Genomic DNA, 21,436 nt, shown 5'->3' with positions numbered 1-21,436 from the left:
TTTAAGTATCATGTATGTCATTGTTGAATTATTTTTAGCGTCAACCAGAATTTTGTTTTTTTTCTGGCTTTCTGCTTTTCGTATGTTATTTTCGATGTTAAAAATTTGAAGAAATATCCAGTGTTCTATGATACACTGTTTAGTACAAAATGATGTCAAATACCGGTTATAGTGAATATTAGTGATGCTAAATTTAGCAGCATTGGAAGGTATGAGTTGGTCTTCAGATTTTGAAATTTAGCATGTTAGGCACTCTAGAATTCAAGATAGTTGAAAGAATAGACTTGATAGAGGATAAACTTTTCCGGAAAGTGGAATTTCAACTTATCATGTTAATTTTGTTTTGGGGCATCCTATAAGTTTAAAGGAATTTTTGAAATAACTTGGTTGACCTTCTGTAAAGTGAATGCAATTTGCCGACTGTTAAGCGCAAAATATGGTATAATCCATGTAAAGAGGCGTAAAACATGGAAACAAATACGTTGAGGATGACAATGATTTGAAGGGTTCATTTTTGTATAAGGAGAATTATTTAAGAGAGATTCTGCAGAAAATGATGGAGGATTAGATGAGGTATCTTCTTGAGAAGTGGAAATAGTCACAATTGTATCATTTCAATTATCATTGTGACTATTTATAGGAGGAATATTAGGATGTATTGGTGAACTGGTAGATATGTCATCAAATTCATTATCAAGAATTTGAGTGTTAATGCTTATTGCATTATTAAATGGAGGGGATTGAATATCTTTATAAGGAAATCCAGTTTCATGAAACTGAACATCGGGAGAAACATATATTTGACGAGTTTTCATGTCATCTATGCGGTATCCTTTTTGATTAAAAGGGTAACCAACAAAAATACCAGGTTTGGACCGCTCATTGAATTTATGTTGAATGTTCATATTTTTAGCAAAACATAGACATATCCAAACACGCGAAGTGATGAGTATGAAGGAGAAAAACCAAGTAAAACTTGATGAGGGGATTTAAATTTTAGGATTGGAGTTGGAAGTTTATTTGTAAGATATGCTGCAGTAAGAACACATTCAACCCAAAATGAAAGAGGTAAGTTTGCTTGGAAGCGTAAAGCTCTTGCAACATCAGGAAGGTGTCGATGTTTTCGTTCCACAACTCCATTTTGTTGAGGAGTTGCAACGCAATTGCGTTGATGAATAATGTCATGATCATGAAACCATGTTTGCATTTGTTTGGACAGAAATTTTGAACCATTGTCAGAACGAATTGTTTGGAGTTTAAGGAAGAAAAGTGTTTCTGTTAGTACTGGAGTTGATTTGATCAGTGTTAATATTAAACTGACGATTGATTTGATTAAAAAAATGAACTAACATAGTGAATGTTTCAGATTATTGTTGCGTTAGATACAACCAAGTACATCGCGAATAATCATCGACAATGGTTAGAAAATAGTGTGATCAATTATTAGATGGTATGTAGAATGGACCCCAAATATCAACGAGAATTAGTTCAAAACAATGAGATGAATTAGTTGTTCTTGAGGAAAAAGGTAAACGTGATTGCTTCGCACATGGACAAACTTCATAAGAAAAGTCTTTGTTTGCATTAAATTATGGTAAATTTGTAACAACGAAATTGAAATGAGACGTAGATGGATGACTTAGGCGTGAATGCCATAGGTCAAACTTATTACAATGCTTAGAACTGAAAATAGAACTTAATGGATGACTAAGGTAATAGTGATCCTTGTCATGCTTATTTGATACTATATCATCATTCGGATAGAAGATTCCATTGCGAGCACGACCCTGACCAATCATCTTCTTCGTTGTCCGGTCCTGAAATATGCAACCAGAAGATGAAAAAATTGCATCACAATTTATTGATTTTGTTAATTGTGAAATAGACAATAGATTGAATTTGAAAGTTGGAATGTGGAAAACAATCGTGAGTATAAGTGATGGTAAGCAATTGATAGTGCCTATGTGTTTCACAGGCGCTTGAGATCCATCGGGAAGTTGAGCTGAGATGTGATTATGAACAGGGGAATATGAAGAAAAAAGGGAAAGAGATGTACAAATATGGTTAGAAGCACCAGAGTCAGAAGATGCACATGACGCTGACAATGGTTGCCATAGTGGTTGAGGACGAGTCAGGCGCAATAGATCATGAATCTTCTCTTCTTGTAACCTTGCTAAACCTAAAGCCAGGGACAAGGACTAGGGTTGCTGAGCCAAAACTTCGTGTCGGATCTCCGATTTCAAGCTTATATATTCTTGCATCATCTTAATCAGTGGTAAGATTTATCCCATTTTACTTTATTGAGTCTTTTTTTGGTCTCTAAATGCAGAACATATGAACTTTATCCTATTTTTGTGTTTCAATTTCCTCCTCATCTCCAAATGGTGTGCTGATATGCTCTTGCTTTTAGCGAAAATCCTTCTAACATCTATAGGTTGAGATGTTAGAAAGTCGAAGATACAATCATACAATACAATAATCTGCACTGTACTATCAGCACTGATGTGTTCAAAATAATCCATATGTAAACTGAATGCTTCAATCACTACAAATTTCTTCCAAGTTTTTATGTAAATTGGTTAATTTTGACATATAGGGAAAATTATTATTTCAAAAGTTCATAATTATTTATAATATAAGACATTTTCATATTAATTTTCATATACTTTTTATAGAGAAGAACCCATAAGTATTTAGCAGCATTGGAAGCTTAGGTGCTGATAATATATATATATATATATATATATAGAAGTTGTTGTTTCCAATATGGTAGTGAACATGGCTACCTTAACTGAAACAACTAATGGAATGAATCAATAATTTGTGACAGTTGAAAGAATATAATTGATATAGGTTAAGAATAAACTTTCAAAAAGTGGAGTTCTAATTATATATATTTTTCTGGCTTAATACATGATGATTTGGTCCCTCAACTTATTTTTGAATTTCATTTTGGTCCCTTAACTTTAAACCGTCTCAATTTAGTCCCATAACTTTACCTCCGTTTACCTAAGTGGTCCCTTCTGTTAAAAAAACTAACCGAATGGACCACTTAGGTAAACGGAGGTAAAGTTATGAGACCAAATTGAGACGATTTAAATTTAAGGGATCAAAATGAAATTCAAAAATAAGTTGAGGGACCAAAGCATGTATTAAGCCTAAAAAACAAAAAATTATTGGAAGGTATATTAACTTATTTTTGAATTTCATTTTGGTCCCTTAACTTTAAACCGTCTCAATTTGGTCCCATAACTTTACCTCCGTTTACCTAAGTGGTCCCTTCTGTTAGTTTTTTTAACAGAAGGGACCACTTAGTTAAACGGATGTAAAGTTATGGGACCAAATTGAGACAGTTTACAATTAAGGGACCAAAATGAAATTCAAAAATAAGTTAAGGGATCAAAGCATGTATTAAGCCTATTTTTCTTATAGAGATTTTAGTTATCCTTTATTATTTTATTTCATCTATTTCTTTCTAAAATAAATAACTAAAGAAAAACAAAAATATTCTTGCAAATGCAAGAAGTAGAAAAGAAGATGGAGTATATATTTGAAATATTCTCACAATTACAATTATTATAAGCGCATAGTCACAGTTTCAAAGCAAACATATCTCACATCGGAAACTATATGAAATATAGATGTAGTATGTTGGTTATAAAAGAGCGCATGACATCCTTATTACTTTTAGAGCATGGGGTAGATAACTTATCCCATTGAAATAAGGACAAATTTATTTTGGAGTAAATAACACTTGTTTCAAATTGTCCTTGATTTTCATGGGATTACTTGTCGTGCCTCATTTTGTGAGAGCTTATTTTGTTATCTTGAGAGTGACTCTCACTTTCTTTCGAAGACCAGTTGTCTTAATATTTTCATTTTGAGATGCAAGAGTGTTTATTTATTTTGGTACAAACTACACGTAACGAGGCAAGTTACGGATAGAAAGTATAATTTTTTTTTTTTTTTTTTGTCTTAGATGAAGTGGTAATCCACTGAAAATAAATTCACACACAACTGTGAGGTCCTGGGTTCGAATCCGGGTCACAACGTCCGACCTTGCAATTTTGGCATTTGCCAGTTGAACTAGGACTTCTAAACAAGTATAATTTTATTATTATAAAAAAATACAAATCAATTTGGTTTTGCAAAACCAAAACAATCAAAGAAAACATGAACCATAGTATATCAAAAATTAAGCGGATAATCACATATTCTATATATATATATATATATATATATATGTTTGTTTGAAACAATGTTGATGACATGATGTCGTATGATAGTGTTTATCCATTTATTTATTGAAGAATTGAATAAAATCAATGGTTATATTAATTCATCATCGCGGCACAATTTTCAGCTTCGTGCCACAATTTTTGGTCAGTATGTGCATTGGCAATTGACTTGCAAATTGTGGCACGATCTTCAATATTGTGACACGATTTTGTGTGCGCCAAACCTGAAGATTTGAATTTAATGAAGCAATCGTGGCATGATATTTAGCATCGTGATACGATTTTTAACGTACAGAACTGAACCTATAAAAGTAAAACTCGTGATTTTGAAATACATACTTTCAAACAATGAACTCAGGATCTTTTGGTGGCTTGCCATCCAACTCATAGTTGCCCCTATTCATGCAAAGATGTATTTCTCTAACTTAGTTATTTGTGCTTTAGCTCGAGTAACTAAATTTTCGATTGAGTATGTTTGAGATGAATCGATTGATGTTTGAAACATGTGATTGTATAAACTCGATTTAATACAATTGCTATCCTAGTTTTATTCATAATTAATTGTGTGTAATTCTTTTTATATCTTGATCAAATATGCACAAAAATATAAATATCAATTGACTACTAGCCATAACTATCAAATTAGACCTAATATTTCTGGTTAATTTAATTAACGGGTCAAACTAGAGATAGATGATTGTTAGGTTATGATCTAAGAATTAACGTTCTAGTAAACCTTTCAACTGTTACAAATTCATCTAAATAGATTGTAACATTAGAAGAGGATTCTGAGTCAAGAGATTTATCAGAACGATTTATTAATTCATCGTGAATCTAGGAGAATAATTGTAGATGATAAGTGCAATTTACTAAACAACGAGCTATAGAGAATTCAGAAGACATGATCTCATTTTATCTTGAAATTCTAAAACCGATTTACTCGCATTTTACAAATTATCGTAACCCTCCCATTTTTACACATCCAACATGATAATGTCAAAGGGAATAGGCTACTATGGAAAAGCTTTAGGACTGTAATCCATTGAATGATTATAATTTAGTAAGTTACTCTCCATCTAGCTTACGGTGGTTACATTTTCTTAATTAGTTTCAAATTCTTATTATAAAATGAAAGAAATCCAATATCGGTATTGTCTCATTAAACATTGAATTGAGACATGATATGATACAATTATCTTATTATGGCGACCAAATACTTCATAAAAAAATTTAGAACGTGGTTGATGATCATGATAGGATATAGAGCAAGATAAAAATGATAAATAAAAGGCAAAATTACATAATTAGTCCCTTAACTTTATTTTAGGTAACACTTTCGTCCTTTATCTTTTTTTTTGTCACGATTTAGTCCTTTATGTTATAAAATGCCAATATCTTATCATTTTTTATGAGATTTTTTTCAAAGAAATTTAATTTTCTAGGCTTGTATGATGAAGATTTACGTTTGCCTATGAGTTTGATGATATTTTTTTGGAGTTTTTGATTATTTTTTTCATAAAAAAGGATAACTATGTTGTTATTTTATAACATAAAGGACTAAATCATGACAGAAAAAAGATAAAGGACGAAAGTGTTACATAAAATAAAGTTAAGGGACTAATTGTGTAATTTTGCCTAAATAAAATCATATCATATGTTTGATACTCACATGATAACCAACCAAATAACATTATTTTGTTCTTTTATATTTTTTGGTACATGCCTCATAATTACATTATATCATATTTAGATAGATACAAAACGTCCCACATGAAAGGATACTGTATAATTGTAAGCTAGCTAATATCATAGTGACAATATGAAAGCAAAAGAAAGAAGTCCCACATCGGAAACGTTGTGAAATGATGAGAGTGAGTGAGCTATAAAACTAACGTATGATGTTCATTCAGGTATACATTGAATAGCTGTTAAGTTGATAGGTAAATGTCCATAAGCTTTGTACATGCTATATTATATTTTCCATGAGTTGTGGAGTGAATGTCATAATGGCGAGGACTGCACTGTAGGTGAATAGATCTTTGGTTTAAAACTTGCCTCAAAGCTGGTTTATGTTATTTATACCAATCTTTTCACTTATAGTATGGTTCCCAGTTCATTGTGTTCAAACAAAATAAATTTATCAGCTTTAGTACTGTAGTATCGTTGATGGTTGGTTTTTTAAAATATTATTTTTGGTTTTCTTTTGTTTCTTGTTTCTTCATCAGAGTAGAGATTATTAAATTTTAATCCAAGTTTCTGGTTGATGATTAAGCTATTGTTACCAACAAAAGGACCTCCTTGGTTAGAAAAAGTTGAACTATGTCTGACCATACCGACACATCCGAAGAGAATGATCATGACTATTATGTCACATACCACAGGCCAAAAATGTTTCCACTGCCTTTGTTGTCTAAGAATCAAATCTAATATACCAAAAATAATGGAAATCACAGGAATTTAAAGGTAAGTTTACTCGTTTTGCCTACACATTATTCCTCTGATATAGCTAAAAATTGGCCTTTCCATTTGTCACAGACCACTCAAACCAGAAGATTTAATGGAAGTCGATGTTTTTGAAATGACATGAGTACAGAGACAATATCAATCAAAGTTGTGGATCACAGTTACGATGGCATTATTAGAAGAGAGATATTGTGAATGGCCTGCAACTCAAAAACTAGTGTTGCTTCTAACCATTGGAAGTTCGCAAGTTCCGCCAAAGCAGGTTATGATTTACAATTTATTGAAACATTTCTTATGGTGTCACAATTTTTTCTGTAATGAACAAAGAAAGCATGCTATAATCTACGATTCAGAAGCTGAAACCTTCCTTTTGATGTCACAATTTTTCAAATGTTAAACATCTAAACGCACTTTGTCCTTTGTCAATATGGAAAGAAATACATTGGTCTTGCCCAATTTTAATGATCATGTAAACCATAGTTGAATTATTTTAGCTTTGATCAGAACTTTGCTATCTTTTGGCTCTGTTTGTTTCTGTACCTACAGTTGTTATTTGTAGAATTTGATCAATGTAAAGATTAACCATTTGGGGTTGGTCTAGTGGTTGACTTGGGATCTTGGAGTTTGCTCCTTTGAAGATCTTAGGTTCGATTTCCTCTGGTGCCAATTTCGGTGGGCAAGTCCATACAAAGCTTTGTTTTGGCTTTAATGGGCCCCCGCAAGTGGGCAGTGGGATTCCTTCATCTTCTTCAAACAAGCACACATCTTGCAAAGGTTAGTCTCCACCACAACATATTTCAATCATGGTCACTGACCTCACAAACTCTAAAAATTTATTATTTGGATTTTGGTCACAGTTTTAAGGACATTTGTCAGCAAGCATAAGGAAGAGGTGCTTAGCTAGCCATGGTTGGTTATAACCTTGTCCTGATAAACAGATCAAGGGAAAATACAGATTAGTATGACTTGTCAAATTGATTGAACAGTTTGTGGCATTGAAATTGAGTAGCTCATCAAACATACATTGATAAAAATTTAACTTTGTTTATGATATCCATCAAGCATTAATTAATTTCGAGCTTATAAAATTATACTCAGTTTAAAAAATATAAGATGCCAATAGAGGACAATTAGAGACATGTCCAAAATAAGAGATAGAAATAGTTGAACTATATGAGACCGTACCGACACATTTGAAGAGACAGATCAAGACGGTTTTGTCACAAACCAAAGGCCGAAAATGATAGCAATATTATATAATTCTAATGGTAACTTTGTCGATGATCTAAAAATGTGGCTGCAATGAAAATTAAACGAAGAAACTGTAATGTCTCTATCTCTGAGTGGTCCTCATGGTGATTAGTTGCCAATGGTTCCGAATTGTGTAGTGGCTATATAGAGATGCCTGTTTTTGCTAATTATTTTGTCTACACATTAGTGATTTATGCAAATGCCTATTTAATTATGCAATCTACACATTATCTAGCCTGTGGCTTTAATATAAGGACTTTGGTGGGAAGAACTTTGTTTTGTTCTACTCAAATGTAGATGTTGACTATATTAGGGAACAATTTCAGTTTGTTTGAGTTACAGTGTTTATTTTAGATTGGGACTTAATGCTTTGGACTAACTGTCTTGCCTTTTGTTTTTAATGGATTAAATATGGTTTAATTGATTTCATGGAATGGAGACTAGTATAGTCAAGGTTTGAGCTGCAGGACAGGAAAGAAAACATCACATCGGAAAATTTTAATGAAATGTAGAGAGTAAGTGAGTTATAAAACCATCGTATGACATCCAATCAGTGCAACAATGATTCGATGTTGAGTTGATAAGCAACTATCCTCCAGCTTTGTTTACTACTGACCTATGGGCTATTTTTTTTGTGTGTTGGGGTTGAGAACTTATACAGGGCGATCGATATACAAATTTGAAATTTTTTAAATTTGTAATTTGTAATCTGTTGTTCTTTATAACTTCTTGTACTCTTAATTTCTGGAGTCTATGTTAACGTGGATCAATTTCATGCTTCTTCTTCTCACACACATGAAGGGTTGGGATGGCGATGAACATTGAAATGTTATTTTTTAAAACTCCAATTTCTGTGTTGTTATGCTCTTGCTTTTAGTGAAATGCCTTCAAAAATCCACACTTAGTTCATTATGGTCTCAAAATTGCTTACCAGGTTTCTTCTATAGAGAGATGCGAGTTCAGTAATCATCATGGGTTTATTAGAACCAATGCTTCTTATTATTCATTACTAATTGGAGTTTCACAACTTTGTTCTCATTTGTGAGTTAAACTCACTTGTTGTTCCAATTTCATTAAATTTCGAGTTTACAAGCGAGTAAACTTGAAATTGCTATCTATAATCATTGAATCGTACAGTTTTGCTAGATAAGTCGCAATTATAACAACCTTGACAAATTACCATGTATTATAAGTATATGTACAAAAGAAAATCAGAATTCAACTTTTACAAACATTACAACGTGCAATTCTCAAACTCAATAGATGTAGACAAAATTTATTTGAATGAGTCGATTGTTGTAGACCATATGTTCTCAGAATAAGACATTACTTTCACTTAACATGATCTTCAAATGACAAAACACAACACAACAAAAGTTTTTGTTAGCATGGTATCAAATTGATTCAACAGTTTGATATTAAAAAACTCATAAAACGTACCTTGATAAAAATTGAACTTATATATTAAGTGAAATTTAACATGAATTCTTCAATTCGTCCATGTTTATGATATCCAAGAAGCATTAATTTTGAGACTATAAAGTTTGTTTTTCAATGATCAAATTGTTGGCATGGATAAAATGGTTGAGTAAGAAAGAAAATCATGGTTTTTCAAATAAGAAATATACTCACTTAAAAAAAGGTATAAGATGCCATAGAGGATAATTGGAGGCTCACTCACGTGAATTATTAGCAAAATAGAGGAATCAAAATGAATAATTGATTAAGACCAAAAAAAATGAATAATTGATATCGTAAATGAGTGATATTAATTTATTTGGATAAACAAAAAATAATTATTTGTAAAAAAATAATTGATATTAATTTGATTAAAAATTTAATATTTGTTGTTATTATAAAATAAAAGGAATAAAGCATGGAAGGATATTATTCCATACTTGAAAGCATGCAGTGACAATTTGAAAACATAAAAGAAGTCCCACATCAAAACTTTGTGAAATATAGTGAGTGAGTTTTGTTATAAAACCAACGTATGGTTTCATTCATTGTTACATTGCTTAGCTGTTGAGTTGATTGTAAGGGTCCTCCAGCTTTGTTCATACCAGTTTTCTAATTGGTAATGAGGTTTGAGAACCTATGGCAGGGAGGGATAGTCACAAATTTGAGAGAGACAATTTTTTAAATTTGTTGTCCTTCCTTGTTATAAGTTCTTGTGCGCTCATCTTCTTGTTCAGTTGTAAGATTTGTGGTTTTTCCGGCTTCTTTTCACACAATAGAAGGGTTGGGTTGTTGAACATTGAAATGTTATTTTTTAAAACTCCAACTGATGTGCTTATTATATCTTCTTGCTTTTAGTGCAATGCCTTCAAATGTAACACTTGTTTGGTTCACTTGTATTGCAAATGTGGGTCCGTGGAAAAAGCTCAACAGGTGTTTGAAACAATAATCATGGGTTTGAAGAGAAAGATCAAGCTTGTATTGTCACAAACCACAGGTTGAAAATACTTTCACTGCCTTTGTCATCCTATAATTGAATCTAACATTAAAAACATATTGGAAATCACAGGAATTGAGTTAGACCTTATTGTTCATTTTTTGACTTATAGTGAGAAAGATGAAATTTGTTAATTTTTGCTTCTTTCTCATCTTAGTCTATCATATCATAACTTCTGTTTGTTTTTTAATGTTGATGTTTCAGAGAGATATGAAAGATGGAATTTTGTACTGAAAATGATTTGATATCACAATCAGGTTTTTCAGCCTGTTGTATATTCACAGGAACTTCAGTTCTTCATAGAATTAAGAACTAAATTAAGTGCTTTCAAAATAAAATAGCCGCTATAGCGTAGCGGAATGTGGACAAACTGGTATTGTTCTTCGCGATATGCTAGTTATTACAAAATGTTCAGAGTAGCCACAACAGTGGCGCTGTAGCACTGTTGCATAGGAGATTTTTAACATTCTGCTTTTTTGTGCTATCCGCTATTGATAGCATTGGCCAAATGACAAAACAAGCAAACTATGCTTAACTATAGTTTACCGAAAATGGTTTATAATTGCTTCTTCCTCATCTATTTTTATCGTTGATCTTTGGTTGAAGTTCAGAGCTATAAAGATCACTATTTTTATATCACCTTGTTCTGTTTTTTTTGAAACTTTATTTAATAGGAGACAGAAAAAAATATATATATGATAAAAGTACCTCGTAAGAAACATGATGACATTAATCATATGATATGTTTCATGCGTACATGATAAACAATCATATAACATGATTTTATTTTATTATATTTTTGATACATACCTCATAATTACATAATGAAATATATATGATAAAAGTACCTCGTAAAACAATAACAGTACATATTTGTGTTTTCTATATTATTAACTTGTAACATATGCCAATGGATAGATAAAAAAAACGTTCCACATGGAAGAATACTCTATTGTTTGTAGGCTAGCTAATAGCAAGTTACAATTTGAAAGGAAAGAAATAAGTCTCACATCGAAAAACTTTACTGAAACGTAGAGAGTAAGTGAGTTATAAAACCAACCTATGGCATCCATTCAGAGATTCATTGAATTCCTCGTTGAGTTGATGGGTAACTATCGTAATTTGCTATTTTTTCCGTGAGTTGGGGTTGAGAACTTATAGGCGGTGACTGACATACAAATTTGAAATTTTTTAAATTTGTAATCTGCATTCTGTTGCTCTCTATAACTTCTTGTACTCCTAATTTCAATTAGTGTTAAGATTTGTCATTTTATTTTCTTGAGTCATTCTTTTCGTAAATTGTTGTGGATCAAATCCATGCTTTTTCTTCTTCTCACACACATGAAAGGTTTCATTGGCGATGATTATGTACATTGAAATCTTATCTTTTTTTTTTTATTTTTAAACTTCAACTGCTGTGCTTTTCGTGAAATTCCTTCAAACATCTATTGGTTCAGAGACTGTTTCACAAAATGTGTGAATGGAGTGTCATGGTATGTAAAGATTGGAGAGTATGATACTTGCTTGGTTGACTCATAGGTTTGATATCACAATCAGGTTTTACAGCCTGTTGTATACTCACAGGAACCTCAGTTCTTCATAGAATTAAGCATTCAAGTAAGTGCTTACAAATTAAAATAGCCATTATAGCGTAGCGGAATGTGGACAAACTGATACGCAAGTTTTTTTTTGAAGAAACTGATACGCAAGTTAAAACAAATGTTCAGAGTAACCGCTACAGTGGCGCTATAGAACTGTTGCATAGGAGAATTTTAACATTCTGCTATCCGCTATTGACAACATTGATCAAATGACAAAACAAGCTAACTGTGTTTAACTACAGGTTACCAACAATGGTTTCTAATTGCTTTATCCAAAATTCCACATTTATTTTTATCAAACAAGTGTATGACACATTTGTCGTGCAAATCCTGCAAAAGAGTTGAACTATTTTATCTGTCAAAAAACTCATCCGTTTCTTCATTGAAAATAACAAGTTACATGAAATTGTGACTGATATAATTTCAACTATACAAAATGTTTGAAATGTCTGCCAATGAACAATTATGAAGGTCATACGCTGCTTTTATAGCAAACTTAGTATGTAAGCATCACAATGTTTCCGATGTGGGACTTGTTTGCTTTCAAACTGTCACTATGCAATGCTGTTAGTTTTTTTTTTACAAGGTTAAATTCAAGAATTTGTGCTAAGTTCCACATAATTTTTCCAATATATAAAAAGTTGATAATTAATCGATGTGTATTAATTATATATTACAAAAATCACAACCCTTAGATTTTGTTATTTATTTCACAAGTATTGGCTCTTGATTTTATCTTTTTGACTAGTCAAACTAGAGAACATTAGTCCAATAGGAACAACCACCACAGTAGGCAAAAAAGATGATGATTAACTAGCGTATCACATAACAACGGTTTGTCCATGCTATCGCTGTATAGTGCCAGTATAGCGGATATTTAAAAACACTGCAGTTATCTAATCCGATACACTTAATTGCTTACATTTTTTTTATATAAGCATTTAATTGAGTACCTTAATTCTGCGAAGCACTGAAGTTCCTGTGTGTACAACTGGCTGAAAAACCTGATTTATGTCCAAAAATATGATTGTGATATTAAACTATTTTCAGTATTGTTAAAGGTAATCTCAAACTCCATGAAAGCAAAGATTAAGCTTGCAATGTGCATAGCTTTGAAGAAAACAAAGGAAGTGAGAAAAAGGAATTTTATTATTCTCAAAATCTAAGAATTACAGTGAAGCACTATAGCTTTACATAGAGTGACTAACAACTCTAACTAACTATAACTAACCAATCTAACTAACTAAATTGTGTTACAATAGTTTAGGCTAGTTAAGTTTCACACAGTTACTTGCTACACAAGTAACAAATGCATCTCAAGCTAATTATCCCATAACAAGTACAAAACTCCAGATTTCCTATTTCAACTATCTGTATTATTAAAACTTTCTAATAACCTTGATAATTTTAAACATCAATATGAAGTCCTGCAAAAATGCTCGCTGGCATCGGCACATTAAAGCCTTGTCCTCTGCATATCTGCTACACCAATATTAAAAACCAAACAGAAGCTTTGAACATGTGGGAGACGAAGATGAGAAAGAAGCAAATTTTAAAAATTTCATCTATCCCACAAACAAGAGAACAGCATCTCTTCAATTCAACACCAAAATGATGAAGTGGCATGCTTGGTCTCTCAAAGGGGTAAAGTGGAAAACATAAAAGGCATCAGTGTAAATTAAGAATGAGAAAAAATAAGTATAAAACAATCAAGTAGGCAGGTGAGTGGGAAATTTTGATGTAGCGAAGCGAACAAGTGTGCAATATGGATTAACTCTCTCATAAAGTATCAGTCTATCCTATTAGACTCAACATTTAGGTCATAAAACAATTAGTGACGTCATTGATCAAATTATTGTATCATCGGCTTTCTAATCATATTATTGGAAGATCTATGTATATGCTAACAGTTAACACTTAACACTTTACCTTATAGCTAAGAAAAAATTGAAATACAACAAAGTAATTTACAAAGTACTAATATTAATTAAGATTGGTACTTTGTTAGTAACCAAGCTTTATTTGTCAATTTATCATAAACATTTTTAACATTGTAGTGACACTTTTTCAGAACCCATCATTATTGAACTCCATGAATTAAAAATATTCATCTCTATAAGTCATTGTTTCAAACACTTGTTGAGCAATTTTGAAAGACATGCATTTGCTATACAATTAAAAATAAAACAATTTTTAAATGCATTAAGATCAAAAATGACTCTCACTCCAAAGATAGAGAAGAGATGATAAGATGAGGTATTTAAGAATTTATCAGAAGTGTTCTATGTCAAATTTAAAAGAGAGGTGTCTCTTTTTTATCTGCTCTCAGATTTGACCACTGAACATATTCAGATAAATTCTCAAACCCCACCAAGAAATAATTGGAGTAGATGCAATATATAATGCATTTTGTCAATCGACTCAACAGCAAAGCCACATTTCACTCAATGCAAGGAATGCGTTAGTTTTATAGCTCAGTCACTCTCAATATTTCACAAAGTTTTCGATGTGGGACGTCTTTCTTTTGCTTTCAAAAATTGTCACTATGCAATTAGCTAGCCTACAATTACAGAGTATCCTTCCATGTGGGACGTTTTGTATCTATCTAAATATAATACATATTTCATCATGTAATTATCATGCATGTACCAAAACATATGATAGAACAAATCATATTTAAGGAAAAAGTATAATAGAACAACATAATGTTATTTGGTTGTTGTCATGTGAGCATTAAACATATGATATGATTGTATTTATTATTTTTATCCGGCTCAATATCTTATTATGACCATGAAACATATTCTAAATTTTTTAGGTCAATTAGGTCACCATGATAATCTAAATGTATCATATTATGTTTCAATTCAATGTTTGATGAGACAATATTGATATTGAGTTTCTTTCATTTTATAATAATAATTGTTAAATTTTAAATGTTCAATTCACCATATTGTTAGACCGACATACTCATTCAAAGAAGGACTCCACACTAGTTCAAAGAAGGTGACTTGGTATTTGTGAAGTTGCGTCCTCACCGACAAAACTCAGTTGTGAGTAAGAGAGGATTCACAAACTTTCTAAGCGTTTTTATGGCCCTTATAAGTTGGTGAAAGCAATTGGAGATGTTGCATTTCAGCTGGAACTTCCTCCTTCCAGTAGAATTCATCCAGTGTTTCATGTTTCGCAGCTTAAACCTTGCTTTGGTAACGCTGGTGATACATTAGAACTGCCAACGGAAGCTGTAGATAACCAGCCTAAGGTCAAACCCCTGGCAGTGTTGGACTGGAATGCTACTACTGCTGCACCCCAGGTACTTATTCAGTGGGGAGGTCTCTTTCATGAGGACGCCACTTGGGAAGATTACATTGACATTATGAGCACCTATCATGACTTTCACCTTGAGGACAAGGTGACTTTTGATGGGGTAGGGGATGTAATGGAACAAATAGATATAGGAAATTGGAATGATGAATTAGAAAGGCATGGAAGAACAAGCTGGAACAAATAGCCTTAGCAGTAGCAGTAATATAACATAGCTTTAGTTGCTAAACTCAAACAAACTACACAAAATTCATTACACAATCTATAATCCATCATGAGAAATACTGAAGGAGATGAGAAAAAATAAACCACTACATCAGAAACCACAGTTACTACTGCATGCATTCATTCATTAAATGCTTTATACTGTTTAAAATGATTTGCTGATTGTTTGATTTCAATATTGACTCCTTTAGTTCAACATTTTCTAACACTTACTCTGAACATGCTATCTCTTTAGAAAATAAAAAAAAAAAGTTCATAGAATTCTGCATGAACAGATTAATGTAGCACTTATCAGAACCGGTTCGCGCGAACCAATTCGCGGTTCTCCTCTAGGATGACGAATTATGTGACTATGGTTTGGAACATATCTTCACTCTTCAGGATGGAGTGCTAAAAAGATTTTTGAGATAAATATATCACTTGATGATTGATGTGCTTGAATTGTTAAGTATAGGCCTATTTGGATTGATTTATTTGAGCTTATCTACTAACATAAGTACTTGTGAGACTGTTTGGGGGAGCCTATGGAAACAACTTACGACGTGTCCATAAACTCTCAAAGATAACTTATGAAAAAAGTTTGTTGCTTACGAAAAGATTTTATAGTTTATATGTAAGGCTTAATTGGACTTTTAGTCCCCTAATTAATTTCATGTTTTCATTTTGGTCTTATAGCTCGTAAAATCATCGTTTTTAAGTTCAAACATGAGTAATTTACTTAATCTAAAGAGATTATTCTATACTTGCTGCCATACCATAGTCACAATAGATACAAAGCCCCACATCGAAAACTTTTTAAATTATAGAGTAAGTTTCCTATTAAAGCAGCGCATGACAGCCATATAGTAAATTATAGAGTATTACTTCTCTAATGAGTTGATAGCCAAATTAGAACTTATAAGTACGCTTTTTTACGATGAAATAGGGAATACCAAATTTACTCTGAAAAGTTTATCTATAACTTCTATATCGCTGTGGTGCCCTCGGTCAGCATTTTTGGATTATGTGGCACGTTGATTGTGTAATTATGAATTTTTTTATAGTGGTAAATTTTTTCTTATCTCCTTATATATTCATGTAATTCTCATCGTATCAAAGGAAATGAGCTAGTACTTGAAGCATTTGATAGATGATTATAATTTGGTTGGTTACTCACGATCTAGTTCACAGTAGTAACGTTTTCTTATTTTCAAATTCACAGCCTTTTTTTTCAAATATGGAAATGACGATTGACAATGAACTCCCACCTATATGTTTAAGCCAACATAATATGAGTACCATTTTACCCTGTCTTCTATGAAAATTGCAATATTAGTGTTTCATATGATGTTTATGATTACCACCTTTTGACAAATAAAGCCTGATTTGTTTGTCATCTTTCAATTTTTTTCTTAGCTATCAGAAAATGTGTCTGCTATTTGCATACTTGGATCTTCCTATAATACGATTAGAAGAATAATATCATACAATACAGTAATCTGACTGTATTATTAGTACTGATGTGCATTATTATTACTTTGAATTTTGAACCCACATAGCGAATATGTTCAAGTTCAAACATAAGGCATTACTTCATCTGAAGAGTTTATTTTATATTTGCTGCCAATACATAAAAAGTCCCACATCGAAAACTTTTTAAATTATTAAGAGTAAGTTGCCTATAAAACCAACACATGACAACCATATAGTGCATTACACTTCTCTAGTTGACATGTGAATGAGAACTTATAAGTAAGCTTTTATATGGTGAATTTGAAATTAAGGGAATACCTACATTTCAAATCTACCATGGAAAATTTACTTATAACTTCTATAATGCCCATAATAAAAAGAAGAGTTAATTAAATCTTTCATCTTTATAAATATTTAATTTTTGTTATGGTATTTAGTCTCTGTTGTTAAGGGACTTTTAACGGAGAGGATGTGACAGTGATATGTCATTATTATTTCATCTTTCAATAGAAACAGAACTGTTTTATTAATATAAGAGATAAAGTTAAATTATAAAAACTAAAATAAAATTAAAACTTTAAATAGAAACTCTACAAATCTAGATTTGGAGATTTTGCTTCACAAGGAAAAACATGAAAAACATAAAGCCACGTTGAAATCGAACAAAGTCTGAATCTGAAATCAAAATTCTAAATTGAATTAGAAGATGAAATTGAAATTTGAAACGGTGATGGTGTGAAATAACCAAGAGTAACTAATGGAACTAAGAGTAATTAATTTTAGAGAAGAAGAAGAAAATAATAAATGGAGTTTGGGGTTTGTTTCCATGGTAAGAAGGAGGTGGGGGAGAAGTTGAAGAAAAAATATGGAATGGAAGAAGGCCTCGTAGGTTTTTTTGATAAGGCACAAAAATACTAAAAAGTCAGGATTTTGGGACCTGAACCCATTTACGCAAGAGTATTACACCAAAGCCAAACTAAGGCAAAACAAACAGAAGCATATTAGAATTCTAGCCTATAACAAAAACTTTTATAAGCTTTGGATGTACTTCTACAAATATTTTGGATTGCTTTTGATCACACCCTTCTTGGAACGAGTTTGTATGTGCTCACTCCTTATACTTTGAACCATTGTATCATTTAGCTTATTGGCATGTTTCTTCTTATTAGACTTCTTCTGCCTTTTTGATATAAAAGGAGTAAATAAACTCCCATCCTCAATATCCCCTTCGATCTCAGCATTTATGTCAGGCTCAAGAGTGCTGTCAGAAGCCTGATCCGTGTCCAAATCATCATCCCGGAACTTGCTTAAATTTTTTTCACTTTTTCTGCAAGCTTCAAAATTATTAGTATTGTTAACAGGTTTGGAAGTCTTCCCTTTGTCAGGCCCCTAACACTTCATCATAAGTGGTAACAACCATGTTGATGGGTGTACCATAATTGACATTCTCAGTCAAGACAGCTGCAGGCTCATAGGAATCATTTTCCACATTGACAGAAACCTTAGATTGTGCAACTTGTTCCAAACTAACTATCTCCTTAGACACCCTATCAACAATTTCCGTACTCTACAACAAAGTAACATTGGAAATGTGATTAGGATCCTTGTTAGCTAACCTTACCTCCCCTGAAGGAAGTTCACCATCTTCAAGTAGCAGGTCAAAAGAGTTGTGAAGAGGCTGTGTTGAAGAGTTACCACTCTTCTGGGTTGCTGCAATGTCAGCCACATCCACAACACATCCTTCCTTAGATGGCCCCTCATGATCAGAGTTATTCAAATCAACCCATTTTGTGTTTTAAACCAAAACCTCAACAGGGTCAGTAACATGTGTGGGAGCACCAGACATCGTGCTTGTGAATGTTGGATTGAAGGGACTCTAATTTGGAGTAAATTGGTTGTTGAGTGAGTCGGTTTTTTTTGGACGGTTCAGCCTGTTGAAAAGGTTTTTTCTGGTGGTTTCTTGGAGCAGCATAGGATTGTGCATTATTGATACGGTTGCAATGTTGAATAAAGTGTCCTAACATCTTACAATGAGAGAAAAATGATGGAATGCGTTCATACTCAACGGTTACCGAGAAAACATAACCTTCCCTCTCAACCACAACAGAATAAATTTTTTTACCAAACATATCCACATCAACGAGAATACGAGCGTAGTGGCTCTGAATACGATTGCGAAGGCACTCTGAGAGTTCGGCTTCATACTCGTGTTGAGTGATTTTGATGCGAACGGTGTCTCCGACGATAATCTTAGGAGGAAGCAAAGGCAAACTGTCCTCCCCAGCAGCGGACACTGCTTGGGCGAATGACTTTGGTCCCGGCGGCGCCGTCTCAGGTGACGAGAGAAACGACCAAGAACAAATAGGCGGAGCCATTGAAATACAGGTAGAAATTAGAGTTATGAAACCAACAAATTCCTCACATGCATTTCATCAAACACTTTACATGCATTCTCGAAACACCTGATTGAACTTTGTTATGAGAATCGAAAGAGTGTCGAAGATGAGAATTTGTGAGACTAAGAGATATTGTGGAGAAGTGAGAAGCTCGATGTTGTTATACGGTGGCGAAGTGAGAGATACGACAGCAAAGTTGTAATCGGATTGAGTGATTGGCGGCGAAGTTGCGATCGGAGGGAGTGATTGACGGCGAGAGTATTGATTGGTGAAGTGATTTGGGGATGTTGCGATACTCTTAGTTGATTTCTGGTATTGTTATTTTCTGGTTTAAATGAGCCACATCTCTAGTGAATCTATTTCTTTTCGAGTGAACCATCAATTTAGTCCCTGAATTTTCACGGGTCAGCCAAATTTGTCCCTCAATTATGCGAAATATCAATTTAATCCCTGAATTTATCAGACGTCAATCAAAAAGGTCCCTCCGTTAACGGGCTCCGTTAGCCATGCTGACATGTCGCCTTGCATGCTGTGCTGTCTTGTACGCGTGGCAAGAAGGAAGCCACGTGTTCAGGGACGAATTTGATTGATTTGGAAAAAGTTCACTTTTCATTTTTCAATTTAATTTTTTCATGCTTTTCCCATTTTGCCCCTGCATTACATATTCCTCCTTCTTCACATTTTACTCAGAAACATCAAAAACATCCTTGACTCTTCTCCTTCCCGCTAAAACGTTCTCCATTGTCATCCCTCCAAAATCATCATCATCTCCATTGATTGGGTTAGATGGATGCTTTCTTAAGGAGTATTATGGAGGGCAACTTTTGTTTGCTGTGGGATAAGATGGAAATAACCAGATTTATGTCATTGCTTATGCCATTGTGGATGTGGAGAATAAAGATAACTGTAAATGGTTTTTGGAATTACTACATAAAGATCTTGGAAATTATGAGCATAATGGATGGAACTTCATCTCAGACATGCAAAAGGTATGAATAACCATCTTAGTCTTTTTCTCATTCATGTTATGTCCCTTTTTTGCATGCATACTGATGTATAGTAATAGCTGAAAATGTTATAGTTTTAGAACTGATGTTATAGTAAGTAAAATAATGCAGGGACTATTTTGATATTTATTAATATAATTCAGGGACTATGTTGGTAGTTAGAAATATAATTCAGGGACTGTTTTGATAGTAAGTAGTATAATTCAGGGACTACTTTGATGGATAGTGATATAATTCAGGGAATATTGATTCTGTAATTGTTAAAATAGGCAGGGTTTGATTCCAGCCATGCAAGAAGTGATGCCAGGGGTGCCACATAGATATTGTGCAATGCATCTATGGAGGAACTTCACAAAACAATGAAAGGATAAGGAATTGAGAGGGGTGGTATGGGAGTGTGCAAGGGCAACAATTTGTATATTAATTGAAGGACTGATAGGATTGATTCTGTTATGATTTTATGGACTAATTTGATTGAATTTGAAATTTCAGAGTGTTGCACCAAGGAGGTATGGCCTTAGAGGACCGATTCCTTCAGCTGATAGGCCTAAGAATACACCAATGAGGGGTCCTGCACCAGCTCATCCAACTCCTGCTTATGTAATTTCTCAGACTTATGACTTATTACCTATGACTTTTGCCTATGTAATATTTCAGTTTCAATTTGTGTGTTCTGTAATTTCAAGGATCAATTTGATATATGATTAAAATATTCAAGGACTTATTTGATGGTTTTTATTATGATGTGGGGATGTATTTGAAGGTTACATTTATGAATCATCTTCAACCTCTTTTCATAACCATTAAACTTGCAGCTTGAAGATGAAGCTCGACTTTCCCATATTCCCACCCCTCATCATTTCAGATTCAATTTCAAGCGTTTTGCTTCAAGAAATTTTGTGGATTTTGGCTTCAATACAAAAAAAATTAGGGTTTTAAGTTTTTTGAATTGGGGAAGAACTGGACCACTTATTATTGGAGGAAATTTAGGTGATATTAGAATGTAGATTATAGATTGTGTAAT

General features: G+C 32.9%; 1 protein-coding gene across 1 annotated transcript; it reads left to right on the top strand.

Moving 5' to 3' along the window:
* Nucleotides 1-19,511: 19,511 nt before the first annotated feature.
* Nucleotides 19,512-21,121, top strand: LOC120576951 (uncharacterized). Its single transcript, XM_039827818.1, has 3 exons — nucleotides 19,512-19,580; nucleotides 20,263-20,394; nucleotides 20,905-21,121. The coding sequence occupies exons 1-3, from the start codon at nucleotides 19,512-19,514 to the stop codon at nucleotides 21,118-21,120; spliced, it is 417 nt and encodes a 138-aa protein (XP_039683752.1). The 3' UTR covers nucleotide 21,121.
* The last annotated feature ends 315 nt before the right edge of the window (nucleotides 21,122-21,436 follow it).

Source organism: Medicago truncatula, chromosome 7 (assembly GCF_003473485.1).
Source record: "Medicago truncatula cultivar Jemalong A17 chromosome 7, MtrunA17r5.0-ANR, whole genome shotgun sequence".
NCBI classification, from domain to species: domain Eukaryota; kingdom Viridiplantae; phylum Streptophyta; class Magnoliopsida; order Fabales; family Fabaceae; genus Medicago; species Medicago truncatula.
This window is presented reverse-complemented; position numbering and strand designations above follow the sequence as displayed.

Excerpts from the sequence above, each read along its gene's own strand:
- LOC120576951 (XM_039827818.1), top strand. The coding sequence starts at position 19,512 with ATGAGAATTTGTGAGACTAAGAGATATTGTGGAGAAGTGAGAAGCTCG. Across the intron at positions 19,581-20,262 it reads TGTTGTTATACGGTGGCGAA|ATTTATGTCATTGCTTATGC; the intron begins GTGAGAGATACG and ends GGAAATAACCAG. Across the intron at positions 20,395-20,904 it reads TCATCTCAGACATGCAAAAG|AGTGTTGCACCAAGGAGGTA; the intron begins GTATGAATAACC and ends TTGAAATTTCAG.